The following is a 25,247-nucleotide window of genomic DNA, read 5'->3' as shown; positions in this document are numbered from 1 at the left end:
AGCGGTGTATGTTGACAACAGGCTGACAGATTTCCTATTGTTTGGCAATTGAGGACGTACCCTAAATGGTAGCGGCATCTCCAGATATTCTTCTTCATTGTGCCTGAGCTTGTCATTCTTCATGCATAAAACCTGCAAGCCTTTCTGTTGTATTATCTTTTCCGCCGGGTTTGTCTCAAGAAAATCTGTCTCCAGTGCCTAAATCACAGACTAGAGTGATGGGCAGAAACTCCTTCACTGAGACACGGAATGGCTCTGGTGGTGGTGGTCTAGTCATTACTAGGGACTGTGTTAAGGTTTCATCCAAAAAAGTTTATTTGAAAGTTAGGGGTAATTTGCTTTCGACACTTAGTGAGCCTGACACATCTTGGGGCACCTATCCAGGTGGAGCGTTGTTATGCTGTCGGAAACTGACGTCGAGGCAATCTTTCTCCTGTTCTAGTTTTTAACTTTGATTCTTTTTCAGCCTATAAGTATCTTGTATTCAGCCTCCATTCCCTCCATATCCCTCTGATCGAGTGGAGCGAGTGGAGCGAGTGGAGCGAGTCAGCGAGTCAGCGATGAGGAAAGATAACACCATTCGAGCTCCACCCATTTGGTGCTGGAATCGTGATCGGGCAAGATTCGGCACACAATGAACATAGGGACTGCTGTTTCCTTTCTTGCACAAATATGCTTTGGTACAAGGACATAACACTGTCAAGATGATTGCCAAATTGTATGGCTCCGACCATGTTGTTATCAATCTCCTGGACCCGTTGTTGCAGACAGCAAACCACATTCTTCATCCTTGTCATTGTCCACTGCCTCTCCAATGATTCAGGGTGTCCCCGCTCCTGGCCCGAATTTGGCTGCGATAGACTCCAGCACCCTAAGTGATGCTAGTGAGGATAAAGCGGTTCATAAAATGAATGAATGAATGTCCTCATGTTTTGTTATTTCCTGTGCTTTTTGGATGCCAAGACACTTGGGAGGCATTTTTAACTACGGGTCAAAATCCAAATACAACTAACATAAGATCGACGTAGTGTTTCTCAACAAGTGATGTGCGCGACGGGGAATTCACTCGCAACAAAACAGGAAAAGGCACGATGTCGGCCTTTTAATATAATTCTTCCTCTATGGCAAAATGTGGCTTCTGCCTCAGTACTGTGTCCGAGCCAAATCACCACCAAAGAAGAAGCGGGCCTCTGACTTCCGCCATCTTTTATCTCGTCTTCCGCTTGCAAATTTCAGTGTGAATTTTGAAATTTTCATGAACTCATTTTATGCTTTGGATGAAAAGAATGCAATGTACAGAATCCAAGAATGTTGAAGCCGTGAAGTGATGAAGGATCATAGTGAATGGACCATGTGGGTATATCATGTAAACAAGGATGTTTATTTTTTTATGCATCGATGCCTTAGGAATTGAAGGTCACCAATTTTAAATGTTAGTTTCTACATTGATTTTTACCATCATCTTAAAATATTTTCACTTATATTGTTGACAGTAGATGATGCCTTTCATAAATTTGTAGCAGTTATTCATTGAATGTTCTTAAACCGCATCCATGCCTGTGACAAATTGACCTATTTATTTTTTTAGAGCATTCCTATTTAAATGTTACTATATTGATATGTAGCTTAAGATGTTCAACTGCCACCTTAAAGGGAATCCTGACTATCCTCTTCATTCAAACCTTTCTTCCTATTCAAATATTTATTATCGTGCTTGGTAATTTCAACCACAGTACATAACTCTTGGAGTGAGAAAAGGGCTGAAATTATTTAGAAATACATTTTTCAAATGCAAAAGAAGGAAACAATGCAATACTTGACTTATTTACCATAACATCAGTAATAAAAACCATAAAATTAAAACAAATGCTATGATATTAGTTACGTTACAGTATTCACAGGGGGGGACATGTTACAAACCAAGTTGGATGTTGGTGTTTACTAACACTGTGGCTTTACTTTCTTGGAATCTGAGTGGAAATCATTGGAGTTAAAGAGTGGCTGTTAGGAGCAATACCAGCTGTCCACTCTAGGTCACCCTTGTGGTTTTAGCGCTGAAATCCTACCCCAAGAAATCCCCTGGGGATGGAGGAGAGTCCTGGCTGCATCAGACACTCACGCACTGTGTTGAACTACAGACTGTCTAATTCTATGTCGCAGCCTGGACATGTACATTCTGTGACTAAATATATACTCAGTAATCTTACATGACCTCCCCGGGGACTCAAAAGGTAGAGCAAAAAAAACAGCTGTCTCAAACAGGCGTCAGGCTGGATTTCTTAATCTCATCAGTCATCCCTTTTATAATGTGATGCTACTCCCAACTGGTTGAATGGATCAGACATTTGGCAGGCACAGTGTTGAATACTCAGATATGGATTTTGAAGTAATCCTTTGACATGGTGGCACTGAGTACAAGAATGCAAATTTACACAGTTGCAAAATAGACCATGGTAACTCACCAGTTGAACGATCACAACAATCAATGAAAGCGGTACAAAAAGTTCTTGGTAAAAAATGATCTGATTAATTAATTGCTTTGCAATTGCTTTGCAATTAATTCATTACAAAACTGCAATGACTGAATGGATTACATTACTTTGGAAATTAGCAATTTATTGCATATCACTACAAAAATATTTTTGTGTTATCTTTTTTGTAACCAAATCGTAATCAAAAACAGCCTTGAGCTTGGCTTGTAACCAATCCAATGCATCTAAAACCATTACAAATAATTTTAAAATAAATAAATATTTTGTAATTTTGAAACTTATAGGAACATATTCATTTTCAGAGAGCATCTATGGTCCTTCATGGGAGACTCGTCACGGTCCACAGAGTCAGAAGTTTGGACCTTGAAGCAGATGACTCAAACCAAGGAGACATGTTAAAACAGTGGTACCTCGACATACGAGCACCCCGACACAAGCAATTCGAGATACCAGTAAAATTTCAAGAAAATAATAATCTCTAGATGAAAAAATGAAAATGAAAATGAAAATCAGACATAGGCATTGTCGTCATCATTGACTTGACAAAAAGCCTAGTAGTCATCATACCCTCAGCAGCGTATGACGAAATTGTATAGTGCTTCTCCACAAGTTCGTCTTCCCAGGCCAGACACATTTATGACATTTATAAATGTATATTTATATATATATATTTATAAATACAAGACAAATTTCGAGATACGAGAAAGCCAGGTGGCCAAGACATGAGAGGCTCTTTATGATTTTAGCAGACTGTCTTTTTTTGCCGCATCTCATTCGTGTATAACAGATATCTACGAGCACTGGGCGAAGCGTTGCATTTTTTCAGTGTTTTTTTCCCCCCCATCGATCAGCACAAATGGCGGAGCGATCGCTAATACGAGTAGTATATATTACTTCTTGTTGAAAGGACCGCGAAGGCCCTGACGGCACATCACTGGTATATATCACTTGGCTGCTCATAAGCACATGAGGGGCACTAGCTCTCTCCCCGCAACTCCCTTCGTCTAATGTCTCTGGTCGCAACTCCCTTTTTGTAATGTCTCTGCGAGCACTGAAGAACAACCCAGAAGAAACGTTAATACAAAATTTGAATTAAGTTTAGTGTAAGGTTAGATTCAATTTATTTTTCGTGTGTCAGCATCGTAATCCAAGTTCATTTGAATTTATTTATGTTATGAAACGAGCGTGTTGCAGTGCAAAAGGCGCCCCCGTCGCCCCCTCTCTCCCCTTCAAAATCTGTATAATTTGAGTACTATTAAACACATTTTAGTAATATTAAACTACTAGCTATGTGTTACTTTGTTAATAGATGGCAAATTAGAAGAAATAAAAAAATCTTCCAATCCAATATCGTGTTTTTGGTGTTTTTTCAGAGTTTTGGAACGAATTAATTTGTTTTTAATTCATTTCAATGGGAAACGTTCGCTCGAGTTACGAGAATATCGACATACGAGTTAAGTCTCAGAACGAATTAAGCTCGTATCTCGAGGTACCACTGCATTCATTCATCTTCCATACTCTGCATTCTCAACAGGGTTGTGGGGGTTGTTAGACTCTAACCCAGCTGACTTCAGGTGAAAGTCAGACTACATTCTAGACTGGTCATCACAAGCATACCACGACCAGCAGGAATCGAGCCCAGGTCTGCTCACACCAAAATCAGTTGAGGGATCCTCTACACCACGAGGCCGCTCAATATATATTTAATAAGCTAAAAAAACATTTAAAAAGGAAAGGGAAGTCACAAACCTCTGTGAAAAATACCAAACAAGCAGGAGAATGTGACAAGATGTTTTGAAATCTAGATTGTTAGATGTTTTGTTGTAATTGCAGGTCAGACAAAAAGTTTCCTTGTACCGGGCCAGGAATGAAGAATGGAAAATGTGTTGAATCAGCAGTACCGCCACCTATTCCCATGTCTCCCATTGTAGAGAAAATGGAAGGGCTAAAGGCTATCCGCAACCGCAGTAACAGCCTTCGTTTTGGTCGGCTGGCCTTCTATAGACACCTGGAGAAGGTCGGGACCATGCGCTGCTTCTGGGAACTTAAACACATTGAACTTGAGGTAAGCAATCAACAAATATTCTAAATTCTTTGTAGTCGCATGGAAGAGAAGTGTGTTTTAACAACAAGGGAACCGTAACCTGCACTATACCTCAGCAGTTAATATCCAAGGCCACAGCAGTCTCGGACAGCATCCAACACTTGTTGACACATCACAACCTCACAGTACTGCAAAATTCCACTTGGGGAATCAATTGCATTTACTCATCTCAACTCATTTTCTGAACCGCTTTATCCTCTCTAGGGTCACGGGGGGTGCTGGAGCCTATCCTAGCTGACTTCGGGCCAGAGACTGGGGATACGCTGAATTGGTAGCCAGCCAATCGCAGGGCACAGGGAGACAAACAATCATTCTCACACCCAGGGGCAATTTAGAGTGTCCAATCAGCCTACCATGCATGTCTTTGGAATCTGGGAGGAAACTGGAGTATCCGGACCATACTTACGCATGCCCAGAGAACATGCAAACTCTACACAGGTGAACCGACCTGGATTTGAACCCAGCTCCGCCATTGTGAGGCCGACAAGCTAACCAGTCAGCCGCCGGGCTGCCCAATTGCATATTTTTCACTTGTTAAATCACACACACCCCTGGTATAGACAAACTTGCCTCTTTTATACTATTATTGTGCCAATTTAAACCCATTATCAATACGCTGCCATTGACGGGGGTGGACGTCCGATTCATGTTGACTGAGGTGCTGATGCTATTTTCTGTTATTAGAGATCCTTCTAGTGGATATATAACGCAACAGTCAACATAAATCGGACGTCTACCACCGTCAACGGCAGCCGGATGTCCGGGTACCGATCTTGCTATGGGATCAGGAGGTCTTTTTTTATGGCAAAAAGAAAAATCCAAGGATGATCAGGACAGAAAAACATTGTACTATTTTGAAGTGGTGTTCATTGAGCCTTATTATCCCACAGCAAGATCGTTACCCGGACATCCGGCTGCCATTGACGGCAGTAGATGTCCGATTCATGTTAAGTGTTGTGTTATATATCCACTAGATCAGTGGTCTATAACCGGTTTTCATTCCAACTCAACAAGGATACCTTTTGCAAGTGCAATCAGTTAATTAGAGTCAGGTGCTACTTATTTTAAAGACACCTGATTGGTTAAAATGTCGGCACTGGATCGGTTGGAACAAAAACCAGGACCCACTGTGGCCCTATGTAGAACCGGTTTGAGACCACTGCACTAGATAGAGCTCTCATAACAAAAATAGCATCTGCACCTCAGTCAACATGAACGGACGTCTACTGCCGCCATTAGCTGCTTATTGATAGTGTTTAATTTGGGAAAATAATATAAAAAGGCTAGTTATTCTATACCTGAGGTGGGCAAACGTTTTGACTTGCGGGCCAGAATGGATACTAACATTTGACAGCATATGGACACGCAATGTAATTTATCAAACCTGGGTATTGAAATGTAAGAAAAACGACACAATTGAAGGTAAAAATGTATTTTCAAATTTACTTTTAACATTAAGAACATATTATTATTGAACAAAAGAAAGCAGTCTTTAAATTGAGAGTGATGAGCGGCATGTTGTTCTCCATGATACACTCCAACAAAGGTCTACACTAGTGGGTCATCTATCGGGGAAACGAGGGTATTGCGGGCCGTAGTTTGAAAAACATGTACACACACACACCCCAATAATACGCACTTTATTGATAATTTTGAGAGCGAGCGAATCCGGCCACGGATAACTTACACACGCCAATAATACGCAACTTATTGATAATTTTAATATTAGATATTTAGATATGAATGCTCTGACATTTAAAAACTCTTTCTCATGATTAGAATTTTGAGAGCGAGAGATTACAGGGTTGATCGCTTTCAATAGTAAACTCTCTCTCTTTTTCTCTCTTTCATGATTAGAATTTTGAGAGTGAGCTAATCCGGCGAAACGTCCGGTCACGGGTTGCAATCTGCATTTGAGGACAGTGTTATATTTTATTGGACGTTGACTTTTTCAAACAGTGATGGATGGTAGTTTCATAAATGTAAAGTCATATTGGCCCTCATTTGATGGCAACTTCCATTAACTGACAAAATTGGTAGTGCTTCTCCATAAGGTGCGTTTTCCCGGCAAATAAGTGAAAATAATTTCAGACTCGTAATTTGGCATCTGCCGTGATTGATACACCACATCACCCCCGAGCGGATCACTGTTTTTCACTTACTTTCAGTGAGCCAGTAGGAGGCAGATCACAGACCAACATTTTTTCATGTTACCTTACCCCGAAGTTATTACACAGAAGGGATTGTGTGTCGTGTTACCGCAAGTTTAGAGTCCTGATGGATGTGGGATAAAAACTGTCCTTAAGCCTATTTGTCCGTAATTTGTGAGACCTATACCGTCTGCCAGAGGGCAGCAACTGGAACAGATTGTGACCAGGGTGGTATGGGTCCCCGATTATGTTCCTGGCTCTGCTGAGGTAAAGAGGGCTGGCAATGTCTTCCAGTGAGGGCAGAGAGCAGCCGACGATCTTCTTGGCAGTGTTAATCACTCTCTGCATGGTCTCTCAGCCTGCTGCCGTGCTTCCAGCGTACCACATTGTGATTCAGTATGCCAGGATGCTGTCCACAGTAGCTCTATAGAAGGTTACCAGAAGCTTAGTGTCCAAGTTGTTCCTCCTGAGTACTTCACTACAGCCGTGGTGTTTGTAGACCAGAAGATATTATCCGTGACGTGGACCCCCAGGAATTAAGAGGACTGGACCGTGTCTACACATACTCCATTTATGAGGAGTGGGGCCAGAATTATTTATGTATATATATTTGTTATGGATTATTTGCTATAGAAATTAACTTTAGGATACGTGTCATATTCGAAATATAATTTCCCGCCAGAATGTAGGATTGTTCATGCTCAATGACCAAAGTGGTTAGTTGAAAGAAAGGTGTCATATTTTGAGAATTTTTTTTACCTCAACAGATGTTTAAGTTAACGCCCACAGGCAGAATTTAAATTTTGGAGTCAGATAACACGAGTGTGCCAAATAAACCATTGAGAAGTGACCACTGAAATTTATCTGTCTTGTCTGTGCTCTGTCAAAAAATCTTTCAGAAGAAATAAAAGAACACTAATACTATGCACATTTCTGATACAGGAGCTATGTTTATTCATTCATTCATCTTCCGTACCACCCAACCTCGAAAATGTTGCGAGAGAGCCTAACCCAGCTGGTTTTCGATGAAAGGCGGACTGAACCCACCGGACTGGTTGCCTGTAAGTTGTAGGGCACACAGAGAGACAAACAACCACCCACACCCCCAATCATACCACCACAAGTGGGAATTGAGCCCGCGGCTGCTGGCACCAAACTGTGGCGAGTGAACCACTACACCAAGAGGCGGCTTAGAGCTACGCTTAGCAACCTAGCAACCTAGCAACCTAAAAATCTTTAGCCACTAAAATTGTGCCCTTCAGCTATGGCAGCTTCCTAGGTCAAAGCTTTTTCACAAATTATCTCTAAATACATGTTAGAAGATTAGTGATCAAATCATACAAAACCTGATGAATATTTAATTCTTGAATTGGTGGATTAAATTAAAAATCTTGGTTTCTCCTACTCAGCCTTTTTGTGTTGCCCGAAAAGACAGATTTGCTAACGTCCCGGTGCTAAACCTCTGAGTTTTTTCAAACAAAATGTCATTGGTGGGGATTTGCCACAATTGGAACATCATTATCCACTGTAATTTCAGGCTATACCTAAAATTAAGAACCGCGGCAGATTATGCATTAACCTATGTGACTTTGTGCATTATTTTTTTTTCATTTATAATGGAATAATGTCCAGCAAAACAGCCATTGCAATGAAATGAAGGAGTGGGAATAAAATCCTCAATGGAGGCTAAGAACCAGGAGGCAGTGTATAGGCCTATACTAGCTGTGTCGTAGTGGTCACAATTCTGCCAAGCGCACCCAGAATTTCAACGGAGACTATTTTTCTGGGGTTTAAAGTTGAAGGTGTGTCTGCTGAACAGTTGTGAGTAACCTGATTTTTATCATAAAGGTAACATTGTAAGCATAATCGAACGGAAGCGGTCGATCAGGTTTTTTATTTTATTTTTGTGTCTATTTTCATCGTATTCTTTTTTGTGGGAGAATTGCATAGAATTACGTACACAAATATTTTTGTAACTATTTTTGTAAATCTGCAATACTAAAAATATATTTTTGTACCCCCGTGATTCCAAATTCCAAATTCCTAAAAAGGAAAACCACTAAAAATGAACCAATTGAAAGAACCATTTATGAATTTTACGGCGCAGACGGGGCACAGACACTTACAGAATCCTAGCAATGTAAGAGTTCTGTTGATCGTCGATGCAATACCGTAGTGACGCAGCAGGGGATGCGGACAATCTCGCGACATTTGTCATCTAGGGACGTCATCTAGTGACCAGCCAATCCTGAATTTTACGACGCGTAGACGGGGTGCAGACACTTACAGAATCCTGCCTATCAACGACCTCCGGTCGAATAAGACACATTTACAAACTACTATATCACACAATTAATGATGAAACTGCCCATTATCTTCATATTACATATGCCTATGGCACTTTGGGTTCGGCTGATCACGTTTTAATCCACATCAACCTAAAGTCAGCCAAAAAACGTTCATTCTACTCCGCGTCTTTTTCATCTTTGTGGATAGGCTGTTACATTAATGTCTTCATGCAGCACCTTGACAGTAATACGGTTGGCATCCATTGGTGTGTAGTCTCTGGAAGTAGAAAGGAAAGAGAAAGGGAAAGAACATGAGAATATGAAGAAAGGAACGTTCGTTCTGGATAGTGTAGCGCATAGCATTGCCCTCTACTGGCTAATCAGAACAAACAGGCACAATAGTTCTGCAATTAATTAGTAATCAGGCCTGATAAAAATACAAATAAATATAAAATTATAAATATATATATATATATATATATATATATATATATATATATATATATATATATATATATATATATATATATATATATATATATATATATATATATATATATATATATATATATATATATATATATATATATATATATATATATATATATAAAACAACAAAGCCAAGTGTAAAATTTGACAAACCTAAAACTTGTAAAAAAAACATTTCCTTCTCTTAACTAAAGATATTCAACTAACAGATCACTATAAACAACCAATATATAATTGAAATGTGTTTTTCTAGGCGTTTGCTGACGCGGCAAGTGACAGTGCCATGTAGATTATCCATAACATTTCTGAGGAAAGAAAGTTTAGAAGTATTGCTTGGTAAATATATTATGGGGCATGCAGGCAAATATAAAGTGCTGTGTCTGTAGTTAAAAGATAGCAGGCATCTGATTCACACTAACACCCTGAACTTGACACCACCTGTCCCATTTCCGTCTGACAGACAGCGCGTTCTCCTTTTAGGCTCAGTAGAGGGAGGTAGCAAGGAAGCTGGCTTGAGGGTGAATGGGTAGATAGGTGGGTGGGTACCTTTAAGCAGACCCTGTGTACGTTTTCAAGTCTGTTGTGAGCAAGACCCTTGGAATTTATGCTCAGTTAAAGTCCAGTAACTGTAGTTCCTCATCGACGCCTGCTTTCTATCCCCATGTCAATCAATTGTCGGCTGCCACTTGAGGCTCACGCCAGACAATCGAGAGTCTTACAGTCTAAGTAGGAAGACAAGGTCAGGAAAAGGAAGCATCCTATAATGGAGAACTTCCTAAGGGATAAAGATCTATGGATACTAGGGAATATGTGCCTGTTGGCCACTTTCCTATGGCGGCGGCTGTTGAAATTATTTTCCATCAAAAAGAAGGGGAGGATCCGACTGCCAGACACGAAGGTAAAAGAAATGGATGAACTCTGACCTTGTTACCTGCATTAACAGGGACACATTTTCTCCGCACACGTGAGCTTTAGATTAGGATGTGCTGTATTAAACAAAATGTGTTGTTGCATCAAGATGGCCGAAGACTTACAGTTGGTTTTCAAGTTAGACTGACTGCAGGTCTGCAACAACCAACAGCACAAAGGTGAGAAAATGTATCAGCTGTTCTCCCACCAAGATTTATATCTTAAAGTTAAAAAAATCAAATTTTCATAAACATTACTGTGCCTGTGATGTGCATTTTAAGACTGTTTTGTGCTGCTTCGATCAGTTAAACATGCAACCTTTAAAATAAAACACTTTTGCTATAATCCTGCTGCTTGCTGGTTAAAAAAATACAGAACAATATAAATATGTATAATTATGGAAAAAGTTAATAAAGGGAACTTTTGTTTCCTCTTAAGAGTCAGACTGTGGGGAGGATTTTGCCTGTCACGAGCTGTGACATCTAAATGTTGTCTTCGAGCACCACTCAACCCACGTATCTGTTACTGTGCAATGTAAAACAAGTCCACTGTAATCAAGTTTACCACATTCTCTCACTCGTCCCTCTCTCGCACTCTCTCTCTCTCACTCCTCCCTCTCTCACACTCTCTCTCTCTCACTCTGGCACTCCCACTCTCGCATTCCCTCTCTCACACTCCCTTTATCGAACATCCTCTCTCGCCCTCACTCTCTGGCTTTATCTCTCTCTCTCCCTCTCTCACTCTCTCTATCGCTCTCTCTCTCTCTCTCTCTCTCTCTCTCTCTCTCTCTCTCTCTCTCTCTCTCACACACCCTCTCTCTCTCGCCCTCTCTCTCTCGCCCTCTCTCTCTCTCGCCCTCTCTCTCTCTCGCCCTTTCTCTCGCCCTATCTCTCGCCCTCTCTCTCTCTCTCTCTCTCGCTCTCTCTCTCTCGCTCTCTCTCTCTCGCACTCTCTCTCGCACTCTCTCTCTCTCTTGCGCTTTCTCTCTCTTGTGCTCTCTTCTCACCGGACGTTTGGTCCCCGTTGGTCGCCGGTCTTTTGGTCGCCAGCCGAATGGTGACAGAGTTTACTGTTGAAAACAGTTCTCAAAATTATATTCATGAAAGAGTTTAATATCTAAGTACTGTTGAAACCAGCTCTCAAAATTATATTCATGACTTTAATATCTAAAGATCTAATATCAATAAGAGCACTCATTTAACACACTGGATGTTGCCATTAACTGTCATAGGCGTCCAATGAACCTTCATTCTCTTTATGAGTCATCAAAGCCTTTGTTGACTGGTGCAGGCAAAACCACCTCTCCATGAACACCAGTAAGACAAAGGAAATGGTCATTGATTTTCGGAGGAATTCTCAACAGGCCACTCAGGTGAACATCCAGGGTACAGATGTTGTACATCCAGGGTACAGATGGATTTTAAGTACCTGGGTGTTCATCTCAACAACAAACTAGACTGGTCCACAAACATAAATGCCCTGTATAGAAGGGGCGAGAGGCACCTCTACCTAGTGAGGAGACTACCGTCCTTTGGAGTGAGCAGGACACTGCTTTTTAGGACACTGTGGTGGCATCTACAGTGTTTTATGCAGTGGTCTGTTGGGGATGCGGGAGCACGGAGGGACAGGAACAGGCTAAATAAGCTGGTGAACTCTGTTCTGGGCTTTCTTTTGGACTCTGTGGAGGAAGTGGGAGAGCGGAGGATGCTGACCAGGATGATGTCCATCATGGACAGCATCCCCCACCCTCTGCATGAGTCTCTGGGGTCCCTCCAAAGCTCTTTCAGCAATAGACTGCTGCACCCTCATTGCAGGATGGAGCGCTTCCATAGATCCTTCTTCCAATCAGCTGTCAGGCTCTTTAACAAAACAAATGGCGGTGTGAAGACCTTCCGTATATATACATGTACATCTATGTGTATGTATATATATATATATATATATATATATATATATATATATATATATATATATATATATATATATATATATATATATATATATATATATATATATATATATATATGTATATATATATATATATATATATATATATATAAATATATGTTTATTTATATATGGGTATATGCAAATGCATATATATTTGAAGGGCCTGACCGCCAGTCACTGATATATATATATATATATATATATATATATATATATATATATATATATATATATATATATATATATATATATATATATATATATATATATATATATATATATATATATATATATATATATATATATATATATATATATATATATATATATATATATATATATATATATATATATATATATATATATATATATATATATATATATCAGTGACTGGCGGTCAGGCCCTTCAAATATATATGCATTTGCATATACCCATATATAAATAAACATATATTTATATATACATATATATATATATATATATATATATATATATATATATATATATATATATATATATATATATATATATATATATATATATATATATATATATATATATATATATATATATATATATATATATATATATATATATATATATATATATATATATATATATATATATATATATATATATATATATATATATATATATATATATATATATATATATATATATATATATATATATATATATATATATATATATATGAGAAAATGCACGGACCGCCACATGTTAACATATGGTTGGTCTTAACATTCAGTCAGTTATTTCTTTTGTTAAAGAGCCTTACGGACAGCCTAAACGACAGATAGACAATAAAATAACTATTAACACTATTAGATTATCAAATTTTATAGCAGGCAAAATGAATAGCTGAAGTTTGTAACTTTCTTTCATGTTGTCCAAGTTTTTATGTTAACATTCTTTATTGAAACAGAAAACAGCGATTCAAAATTTGTGCCAATAATCAGTCACATATAACTTGTTGAGAATGTCTATGATAGATAGGAAGCATTTAGTTTACGACTTATTTTCTTTCTGCTATTTGTTTCTGTTCACAAGATTTAATCATGGAGTAAATAGATTTTCACACTGCGATGAAAATTTTGGTTGGTTTAAAATCGATTTATTTGTTTTACTACAGCCCAAGTTTTGTGTCAATTCTGGATGCTAGACTTTCTAACACCTAGCAAAAGACTTTAAGGCAAAGGTGTCAAAATGATCCCAGTAAGGGTCAAGTGGATGCCATGTTTTCCAACCCATCAAGACGACATCTTTTCACCAATCTGTTCAAAACTCAGGTGAGCAGACCTCATTGGCCTAACTGTCTGCATTGTTTCAGTAGGGAGGAAAAGCTGCACCCCCTTGGCCCTTTATTGAATTGGTTTGAGTTATCTCAGATGTCTGATAGCTATCCACTCCAGCAATTCCCCATGAGAGCCTATCAGCCCCGACAGCGCACTCAAACCCTGGGCTATTATTAGTGACACCCATTCGTTCACAGGGGACTGACTCGGAGACTTGCCATTTGCTGTTTTTCAAAAGTAGCTCAGACTTGTAGAAGTTAGGGAGAGCTCATTTTTCATCTTCCACTTTATGCTAAGATTTGTTCATTAATTTTTCATTTTTTATCTTATTTTTTTGATTGTATTTTGCTTGAATGACTGACAGGAATTTGTTATTGAATGAATTTTGTTTTCATGCTGATAAACGGTAAACAGTAAACTAATCATGAACTCCAGCTTGGTCAATTCTTTAGCCAAAATGTATGATCCCAGGCCTCTTCACGGTCCAAAATCTGATGGAAGGAAGACATCACTCAATGGTTTAGACGCGTGCCAAGTTACTTCTTCTGATGATGCTTCTCTACACAGTATCAAAAGCCACATGGACTCCTTATTTTTTCAGATGGAGTGTTTGCTCAACATGCAACGCACAGTTCTGACCCGATTGGATAGTTTGTCCCATAATGTGAGAAAGATGGATCAAGGTTTTTTGTTTTTTAGCAAGAACGTTTCCACTGATATTAACTCTGGAGATAAAAATGGCCCAGAAGTTGCATCTAGGGAGTTCTGGGGAGTGGTGGAGAGGGTATGTGAGATGATGGAGACTCAGGGCCGCAAGTTGGAGGCAGTGGAAAAACTGGTGGAGGGCACCCAGCAGGCTATCAGCTTTATTGTCGAGTTGTTGAAAACCTCCAGGCTTAAGAAGTTGCATTTTAAAAAGCCTGGGACTCAATCCAAACGCAAGGTGAGTTTTGATCCTTTTCGCCTAATCTGTGACTATGGTGCATTAACCGTACAATTGGTCATTCCAGAATTGGAGAACATCAGTTAGGCATGTAGAGATGGTCAAGGCAGTGTGCTGCTGTTCCAGTCGAGCAACACAATGGGGAAGAAATGTTATTTAAACAATTTTAAATCTTGCATTTCTGTTAGTGCCAGATGGACTGGTGTAAGTATTTTAGAAACTGCTGATATACTGGAATTCTCACTCACAAACACCTCTAGGATTCACAGAGAATGGTGCAAAAAGAAAAGAAAGAAAAAGCTGTGAACAACAGTTCTGTGGCTAAAATTTTCCTTTTGATACCAGGGGCCAGGAGATAATGGTCAGACTGGTCTGATTCGACATAAGTGTCACCTGATATGGTCTTCTGCTGCTGTAGTCAATTTCCTTAAGGTTTTTGTCACGCTGTGGATTAAGAGATGCTCTTCTGCACACCTCAGTTGTAATAAAAGATTATTTGAGTTATTGTTGCCTTTCCAATGGCTTGAAAGAAAGTGACCAAAATGGTTTTCAAAGTTTACCATGTGTTCTGAACAGCTTGCACTTGAAAGTCTATTTTTAGTTTGCATAGTCCCTGACCCTTATTCTCACATAGTTTGCAATGTTAAGTAGTTTCCCCACTTGTCTTGTAGGTGTAAATGATTAAAGTCAGGCTTATTAGCTGGGGAGGCACTTTACTGAATTTAATAGATTGGACTTCACATCTTATAGTCCTTTTCTGCAATAGTGCTAAAATTACAAGAAAAAAATGTGGTAAAAGTTTTCAAACCCCAGGAACTGATGCATCTTCTTCCTGTTGGTGGGTTCTATTCCATACCGCGCATACTAGCAGGATACATATCTATTCTTCCATCCAATGATACTATGTGACCAAGGCAACTTACTGAGGGCTCATCGAATTCCCTTTTTTTCCAATAAAGACCATCTTCTAATGACGTCTGGGAATCAAATCAAAATCAAATCAAATCAAAAGCCTTTATTGTCATCATACACAGTGGCGTATAACAAAATTGGAGGTGCGACTCCACAGAGTTTTCCCAGTGAAAAAAAAGGATAATTCTAAAATATTGCACATTGTTATTGCACACCATGACGTGATTGCACAGATGGGATTGTGTGTAGTGCTAACGCAAGTTCAGAGTCCTGACGGCTGTGGGATAAAAACTGCCCCTAAATCTATTTGTCCGTGTTTTGTGAGCCCTGTAGCATCTGCCAGAGGGCAGCAGCTGGAACAGGTTGTGACCAGAGTGGTATGGGTCCTAACAATGTTCCTGAAACTGCTGAGGTAGCGAGGGCTGGCAATTTCATCCAATGAGGGCAGAGAGCAGCCGATGATCTTCCGGGCCGTGTTGATCACTAACTACATGTATTTTCTGTCTGTTGCCATGCTTACAGGGCATCACACTGTAATGCAGTATGCTCGGATGCTCTCCACAGTGGCTCTACAGAAGGTTACCAGAAGCTTAGTGTCCAAGATGTTCCACCTAAGTACCCTTTAAGAAATTGAGTCGTTTCTGGGCACTCTTCACCACTGCCATGACATACCTGTCAACCTCAGCCAGTTGCTCCCCTTATTAATGATTGCAATTCCCCATATTGAGCGATAATTAACCGTACAAACACAACGCGGCCCATATTGACTCATAGGGCGCTCTGTGAAGTATATCATTTTCCCCAAAGTGGACCGGGTGTGATCAGCCTTTTCAAAAGTGTTGTTATTTCAAACAACAAATTGCAAGGGACACAAAATGATAATTGAGTGCCTCTTAACGATGCTTTAATCCAGCCAGCATATTCACCTTGAAGTAACTCCCATTCTTTCTGGTGTCAACCCGATCCTTGAGTTCTTCGTTTATTACTAGGTGGCTCCTCCATGCTTGCTTCCACGATATTTACTCTATGTATATCTACACATGCACATGTCATCCTTCATCGATATTGCCGTACGAACCCCCCCCAAAAATACATACGATTGAGGATAATTTTTGCTGGTATACCGTGACAATAGTAACGATCGATGACAGTAGCGTCGTTGGCTACCAGCCTACGAGATTATCTGGATTTTAGCCAAAACGGTCTTGTTGAGATTGGTTTTCATAAATATTGGCAATTTTTTTTCCATTTTTTTTCCCCGTACAAAAGTTGGTGTACGGCCTACATGATTTGGAATGGTAAAAAAACCACGTATAAAATACGTATAAAACGTACAAGTTGACAGGTATGCCATGGTGTTGGTAGACCAGGAGAGCTTGTCCATGACGTGGACCCCCAGGAATTTGAAGGACTGGACCCTGATTACGCATACTCTATTTATGAGGAGTGCGGCCAGATCTGTGCTGCGGTTGCGGGAGTCCAGGATTATTTCTTTAGTTTTTGTGGTGTTTAGTGTACGATTGTTCACCAAACACCACTCTCTTCCGGTCTGCTCTGGCAGCGCTGTATTGTAACTTGTTTCTGGACCTGAAGGCAATTTTACGGCATTATATGAGTGCCTGTGTCTCACTGGTCATCCAGGGTTTTTGGTTAGGAAAAACCCGGATACGTTTATTTACAGTGAAAGGGTCCGTACAGTTTTTAGTGTAGGTAAGTACAGTGTCCGTGTAGTCCTGGAGGTTGTGGTGTTCAAAAAGTTCCCAAATGGTGCGGGAAAAACAGTCCTGCAGCTGAGAAAGGGCGTCTTTAGGCCATTTTTTATTATCTTTATTTCTGGCCTTGTTATCCTACGAAATAGGGCGTATGAGGGGGTAAGGACAGGCAGAGATGGTCGGAGCCAGCAAGGTTAGGGAGGAATCTGGCTCTATAAGCATGTTGATGTTAAAATAAACATGGTCTAGAGTTTTATCTCCTCTAGTGTGACTCTTCATGTATTGGATAAACCTAGGCAGAAAAGTCTTTAAACATGCTTTGTTGAAGTCGTCGGCAACAATAACCACTCCATCGGTGTGGTCAAGCTGCTGTTTGTTTACAGTTGCTAGCAGGAGGCCAAGTGTTGTGCTAATGTTAGCATCTGGTGGGATGTAAACAGCCATTACAATGACTATCGTCAGCTCCCTAGGTAGATAGAAGGGCCTGATTCGAACTGCCAAGAGCTCTAAATCAGGGGAACAGTGAGTGTAAATGATCCTACTGTAGCAGCACCAGTCATTTAGTAAGTACACGCAGAGGAAGCTCCAAACCCCCCCTTTTGTTTTTACACAATATACATCCTCCTTTCTTTCTTCCTTCTTTTCTACCACCATCAAAGCTATTGCTGAAAGTCGAGCCTGTCCTGTTGTATTTCTGGCATACGTTTTTATTTGATTTAGTGCTGAAAATGTTTGTTGCCAGTTGTGACAGATTTGCTTCTTTAGAGTTGTCCGACCTTTCTTAAAGATGTCCAGCTTTTTTCTCTTGAAAAGTTTGTCTTGAAAATGGCTTTAAATCAACACAACAATATATTTGCTTATGCAGCTCACTCCAGATACAGTTTGGTAGCTTTGGCCCTTCTACTCTATTACCAGCCCATCAAAGTTGGGGAATGCGATTCCTAAACCAGAGAGAAGGCAATGACGTATCCCTATGTTTGCGACAAGGCGTTGTGGTGTTGCCAACTCGAAATCTGATTGGTTAAAGCAAGTCTTATCGACGCTTGTTTAATGCAGCAGAGCCCACAGATTTGATTGTGAAGGGCTTGTGGATGATTTCTGGCTGAAATGTGATTGGTTAAATGCTTCAATATGAAAACACTCATCTGGAAGCAGTGCAACGAGGGGGAAAAGCAATGAAAAGAAGCTAACAGACGATTTGGAAATATTAAATAATCATGGACAAAATATAGAACCCAAAACATAATGTACAATTACACCCGTTCAATATACGGTCATAACTTGTCTTATCTTTTTCATTTACAACTTCGAGAATACCTTCTCAACTATTCAAAAGGGTAAACAATGAAATATCAATAACATAAATTCCTTGCTATGGCCGTCATGGACACTCGACAGGGTAATGGCGGCCGAAGGTAGCGTACTGAATGTTACATACATGTGCATGACCCTGGACTCGCATATTCACGCTCATACTTCAAAGTAAATAAACATTACTAAACATTATCTTCTTTCTCACACGCTTAACAGTGTATATTGCAAACCACAAACTCAACCGGCCTCTACAACAACCAGCATACCTTTAAACACAGGGAAAAATAATTACAATAATGATTCGTGGTTGCTTCCTCAATGCAGCTTTGCTGATATGAAGAAAATCTCTGTTTCAAGTTATGTGTATAAAGGCATCAATAATTTAATACCGATGTACATCCAGTCAAAACTAGTCCTATACACATCAAGACATCAATATTCGAATATTGATATACATCCAATCCAAACTAGTTGCACATTCCCAACATGCGTTAATCGGGTGTAATTTAAACACTTCAGCATGTCACACAGTTCCTGACAAAGCTGTTGGTTGCAAGTTGAATCGTCCATTTTGTGGGTGATGGATCTGATGGTAAAGAACATACTCGGAAGCGGTGCTGTGTGCGGTTGTTTCCTTAGCTTAGCAGCCAGGCCCACCCGGCATCCCCACTTTTGCTGTCTTTCCCTTCGCCGCCTCTGTCATACTCTGAGTTGGCAAACTATCCACAGAGATCCTAGTGGTCTCGAGATGTCCTCGGGGAATCTGTTGTGATGGATATATCGCATCTCCTACCAAGAGTAATTAAATCCTGGCGACTGTAGAAAATGTTTGCCTCGCACATGTTCATAAATATCGATAAGACTGACAAAACAAAACACCAAACTGGAGAAACCCTGGAGAGCAAAGAACTTTTGTGTTGTTCATCTGAGAAATCTGAACTACTTGATCGAAAACATTTGTTTTAAACGTCTCATGTATAATCGTTGTTTTTCTTTCCAAAAGGGTAAGGATGATAAGGATAAAGGAAAACAGAGCCTGAAGAGTTCCAACATTAAGAAGAAGCAGACCTTGGAATCTTCAGGTAGGTTAACTTTTTAGATATAAGACAGGACTGTCTTCACACTGTGGTGTTTGCATGTTCTCCTTTGGCTTGTGTGGATTTTTTCCAGGTACTTCCTCCCATATACCATAAACATGCATGGCAGATTGGTTGAACACTCGAAAGTGCCTCGAGGTATGAGTGTGAGCGTAAATTATTCTCTGTCTCATTGTGCTCTGCAACTGGCTGGTCAGCGATTCAGAGTGTCCCACACCTGGTGCCTTAGTTGGTTGGGATAAACTCCAGCTCCTTCCGCGATCCTTTGACGATAAGCGGCTCAGGAAATGAATGACTGAATATTTAAGTTATTAACAGTAACATTCAATTCTTCAAATTTCTTACACAGTTTCATAAATGACATACCAAAATCTTGTTTTCACCTTCATGAGGCTCAATGCTGCCCAAAGATAGAGAAAATAAACCAAAAAAATATTAAAGTAGTGGACACAGAATATGAGAAACCTCTTGATTTTTTCAGCATCGATTCTGAATGGTTCAGCCAAGCAGATCGAGGATGCCTTTGAAGACTCTGATCCTGAGAAAGAGGTAAAAATAGAAATACAATCTTCAGATTTCAACCCAAAGAAGAGAGGTGACAATGAAAACAAGGAGGAGCAGAAAAATGACTTGGAAGTAAATATTTCTTCTGAAAACAAGAAGACTACAGAAAGGTAATCGTATAAGATTTTTTTTCTCAATCATCACATCGTTCTCACCAAAATACATATTGCATTTTGGGATGTCATTGTAGCTCTGATGAAGTCGGTGATGTGGCCGCCTATAGCAAACGTCATGTCACAGAAGAGGAACCAGTGAAGGATGATCCTAAAAAGAGTCGAGTGGAACATGCTAAGAAAAAAAATGATGATGGTGTTTTGTTGGAGCCGGAAAAACGCCAGCTTAACGACTCTGGTGCTGTGAGCACACATAGGGGTGAGGCAAACAACAACTTATCTGAAAAGGAATTCTTCATTGGTGAGGCTTGATATCATTTTTCTTCCTAGATACAGTATTATAACACTTAACTTTGGTACAAATTTAGTCTTTACACAATTGTGCAAATATTACACAGCGTACTCTTGACAAGCCCATTCACAATGTATGGCGAGGGTATTGGAGAGACCTAAAGATGAGCTCTGGAGGAACCCCAGATGACAGTGCCCTACAAAGTGTAGGATGGAGCCCTGCCAAAAATGACAATATAATTTTAGAAATATTTTATATTTTTTAAAATGTACGTAAATACACACCAAAACACAATTATTTTCTTTCATAAATCAACGTGGTTATGAGATATGTCTCTAGGTATCTGGTTGCGTACATATTTAATTACAAAATCAACATGCTTACCCCCACTCGGCTGTTCTGCTTAAGCAGAGTTAAATGGATGAGTAGCGGGGGAGTCAACAGTTTACATATTATCTACAAAACTAACATCATTTTCATGTCTGGTCTACAGTAGGCTAGTTTTTTTCCTCTACCTCCTTTTTGTATTTTTTGCAGCATCCAAGGGCTTGACCCTTTTGATTTTAAAAGTTTGAATGTCATATTCACAGCAACAGAATTGAGACATTCACTTTTACATATCGCTCATGCTCATACAGTGAGATGATGCAATACCCCTGTCCACACCTGACATCAGGGGTTGACAAACCGGTCTTTGAGGGCCGCTGTAGGTGCAAGTTTTTGTTCCAACCGATCCAGCCCAGACAGTTTGACCAAAGAGATTTCTGTAAAAAACAAGAGGCACCTGACTGCAATCCACTGATTACACTTGTAGAACACCCATTTGGTGAAAAGGTGTCCTCTTTATGGGCTGGAATTAAAACACACAGCCACTGCGGCCCTTGTGGAATACCTAGGTTTCCCTCCCCTGCCTTACACGCTTAAGAAGCATGCAAAAGGAACAAAAGCTTAGCAATAAGAGGCACAGGGTGCCAGGGCGTGCTGGACTGAAAGACTCTTTTAGGCTAGAGTGGATGCACTCCAATGCAACACGCATCACTACAAAACGGAAGATTATGGTCAATTTAGGCCCAGCACTCATGGGTGGAGGTGGTGATCCACTACATTTTTTGAAGCATGATATAAAATAAAGTGTCATTCCAACACTAGCAAATCAAGGTCAATTCTTTTCCCGTTTTCATGTTCAAACATACTAAGGATCGAACAAAGTAAAACTGAAGATTACGTAGTATATTGAGATTGAAACATCTTTACCCACAACTTTGATTTCTTTGAACATGCAAGTTATTGTCGCCAAAATAGTGTGCAACAGTTGATGCACCAGAACTTGGAATATATCCTCATTTGTAACAGAAGCATAAAATCAATATATAATCACAATAGATTTTTGTAATAGCCAGTGCAAAGTTTATCCCAGTAGGACAATTCAGTAAACCATCAAAGCTAATAGAAAGAAACCTAACAATTAATCCATAGATGGACAGAATTGTTACATATACTGGCAAAGGAAAATTGTGCTATTTTAGGAGTACACACAGGTACTGACATTAACATATTGGAGGATGCCTTGATGAATGTGAATTCTTAGAGTTTTCAGAGTACCAGGACTGGGACTTTAGAGCTTTTCAATCTGACAATTGTTTGACCAAAATTATACCTGAAAGTGGTTTGGGTGGAACTGTATTTCACCAACAAACTTAAACGCTCCACATTCCAGCTCAAAGTAGTACAGTTCTACTTACGGGTGATATAATTGTAGCCTTTTACTGAAAATGAGTAAAGCCTTGGTTTCCTTGTGCAAGAATAAAGAACACCCCTCCATGACATTAGTGGTAGTCTTTACCAAAACTTATTCTGAAATTCAATTACATTAGTAGCCACATATTCTTAAGTTTATCTTGTATAACCCTTTATTATTAGCTTGGACTAATGTGAAAAATCATTTGGGGTAATAGCTACAGTGTAATTTTACTTTATATCACTGACAACAGTTAAAAGAAAATATATGATGAATAAAATTGTCATGAATCCATGCTTGATTATAAATCAGCAGCATGATTTTTTTTCTTCCTTAGACTCCAGTCCTCCTCCATCAGCACCCTTTGACCATCGCATAGTGACTCCCAAACCTCATCAAATAACTGCCTACTACTCCATCAACAGAGATGAAGTTCTAGGAGGGTAAGATATGCTATGTTTTAAAATTAATAATGCTTTTAGTTTTATTTCATATTAAATAAATAGTACCTCTTTAGTCCATTGCTCAAACGGAGACTGGATGGATCCATGCCTTGTGAGCCATGGTTTTTGATTGTCCCTGTGTGCTTTGGGGAGTCTTGGTCATTCAGTAACGTTACAGACCAGTGCTCAATTCTCCCTTTCAAAATGGAGATTTAATACAAAATAACTTTTTTCAAATTTCCAACACAAATACAATATTATATAGCATAAATTGTTATTATTTTGTTTTAATGAGCACTTTCCAGTTTATCGGGAAAAAAACGATTTTGTCGGTTCAAAAACCTTGATCTATAACACTAACCGTGATTTATGGATGGATATGTGTGTGTGTGTGAGTGAGTGTGTTTGTGTGTGTGTTTGTGTGCGAGTGTGTTTGTGTGTGTGTGTGTTTGTGTATGTTAAGATTCTCTTGCTGTTTGTCCAAACCGTGCATCGTAAAGAGTTGACATTTTTTATGGTGGCCAGAAACGGCTGTCGGATCCTAATAGACACATTTCTTAATCTTCTCTTAGTGTGTAAACTCAATCTTTTATTTGTTAAAGCTGAAAGCAGAATAGATCTATGAATCGTTGTTTTTACATGATGTGCCCAAACGCACCGCGCGACTGAATGGTCGTAAATTAAGACGCCTTTCCACGTCATTTACAAATGTCATTTTTGGGAGAATTTCCACCAGCGAGTTTCCAGGTGCACACGCACACACACACACACACACACACAGCCTTGCATGAATCACGCTTTTTAAGGATTTTATAGAATAGATAAAGCATGATTAACGGATGGTGGATGTTTTATGTTTACATTCTCATGCTACGTTTATCCAAACCGTGCATCGTAGAAAGTAGAATTTTTTTATGGTGGCCAGAAACGTCTGTCGAATAGTAACGGGCGACTGATTGAACTTCTTTACCTTCTCTAAGTGTGTGAGCTCAAGCTTTAAGCATTTGCAAGGATTATCAACGAGTATGCCTTACCAGAAATATGTCAACTTGCTGCTCTCTTGTGGTAGTTTTAATCATTACAATCTGGAGATTTGAAAAATCCATACCTTCTCCAGTGGACACTGCAGTGCTTCTGCCTCGTCATTTCCGCTTGAAGTTAATTGCATGAACTATACAACAGCACCGCTATTTTGTGAGCTTTAATTTTCATCATATTTCACTTTGGTTTACATTGTTTTTAACAAAAATATCACCCAAACATTGCTTGAATATGTTACGGTTGCGCCATGTAGCCTGGCGTGACCGGGGGAAACGTTACCCATGTGCGGTGACGCCAGAGGGAAGGAGGCCGTTCGTTTTCATTTGTAGGGTTTGTTTAATAACTCAACAAAAACGTTTAAAACAACCAAATCTATCTGAAAAGAAACATGATATCCCACAAAGCGCCGAAGGTTACGTCTCGGCGTGGCGTGGTGGAAGCGACGTCCGCATGATCCGAAGAGTCGATCCGACAACGACGAACACAAACCATAGTCCTTAAATAACCCATAAAAACATAATAAAGTAATTCCACTCCTGACAGTACCTCCCCTTTAAGGGACGGATCTTAGACACCTGTCTGGCGGGCATATGCGCCGGCCGGTGGCAGAGAGTGATCGTGCCCGGTCCGGCAGGCGTCCGCGCTGGTCCTTATAGTATTGGCCAAGGTCCTTGCCCTTAGGAGACGCCAGAAACGGTCGGGCACCTTCCCCTGGTTGCGCGGAGGGACGCCAACTCCCTCGTCCCGGAGCATTGCCGCTCTTGCCGGCGCTGGCCCCATCATCCAAGGGCGTCTGAACATTGCCGCTCTTTCTGGGCGGGCAGGCGCTGGGCGGGCAGGCGCTGAGCGGGTAGGCGCTGAGCGGGTAGGCGCTGAGCGGGTAGGCGCTGGGCGGGTAGGCGCTGGGCGGGCAGGTGCTGACCAGAACAGTACTGACCAGAACAGTACTGACCAGAACGGTGCTTGTCAGAACGGTGCTTGTCAGAACGGTGCTTGGCAGAACGGTGCTTGGCAGAACGGTGCTTGGCAGACCGGTGCCTGGCAGAACGGTGCCTGGCAGAACGGTGCTTGGCAGAACGGTGCTTGGCAGAACGGTGCTTGGCAGAACGGTGCTTGGCAGAACGGTGCTTGGCAGAACGGTGCTTGGCAGAACGTTGCTTGGCAGAACGTTGCTTGGCAGAACGTTGCTTGGCAGAACGTTGCTTGGCAGAACGGTGCTTGGCAGAATGGTGCTTGGCAGAACGGTGCTAGGCAGAACGGTGCTAGGCAGAACGGTGCTAGGCAGAACGGTGCTAGGCAGAACGGTGCTAGGCAGAACGGTGTTAGGAAGGCCGGGCGGCACCGGAAGCCTGGTTCGTGGCTTCGGCACGGGTGCGACTGGC

At 40.3% G+C, this 25,247-nt stretch overlaps 1 protein-coding gene across 2 annotated transcripts in view; it reads left to right on the top strand.

Moving 5' to 3' along the window:
- Window positions 1-25,247, top strand: part of mylk4b (myosin light chain kinase family, member 4b) — a 51,682-nt gene that overhangs the window by 15,399 nt on the left and 11,036 nt on the right. The window contains exons 2-6 of one of the 2 annotated variants that reach the window (XM_077717894.1): window positions 4,326-4,557; window positions 19,581-19,659; window positions 20,156-20,348; window positions 20,429-20,652; window positions 22,719-22,824. In XM_077717894.1, coding sequence (XP_077574020.1) covers window positions 4,326-4,557; window positions 19,581-19,659; window positions 20,156-20,348; window positions 20,429-20,652; window positions 22,719-22,824 — 834 coding nt within the window. Of the gene's footprint in view, window positions 1-4,325; window positions 4,558-14,120; window positions 14,640-19,580; window positions 19,660-20,155; window positions 20,349-20,428; window positions 20,653-22,718; window positions 22,825-25,247 lie in introns of those variants that run through there. The other variant, XM_077717893.1, reaches the window with a different exon arrangement.

The sequence above is a fragment of the Stigmatopora nigra genome, chromosome 5 (genome assembly GCF_051989575.1).
Source record: "Stigmatopora nigra isolate UIUO_SnigA chromosome 5, RoL_Snig_1.1, whole genome shotgun sequence".
NCBI lineage: Eukaryota > Metazoa > Chordata > Actinopteri > Syngnathiformes > Syngnathidae > Stigmatopora > Stigmatopora nigra.
Note: the sequence above shows the minus strand (reverse complement) of the source record. Positions and strands in the feature narration are given on the sequence as shown.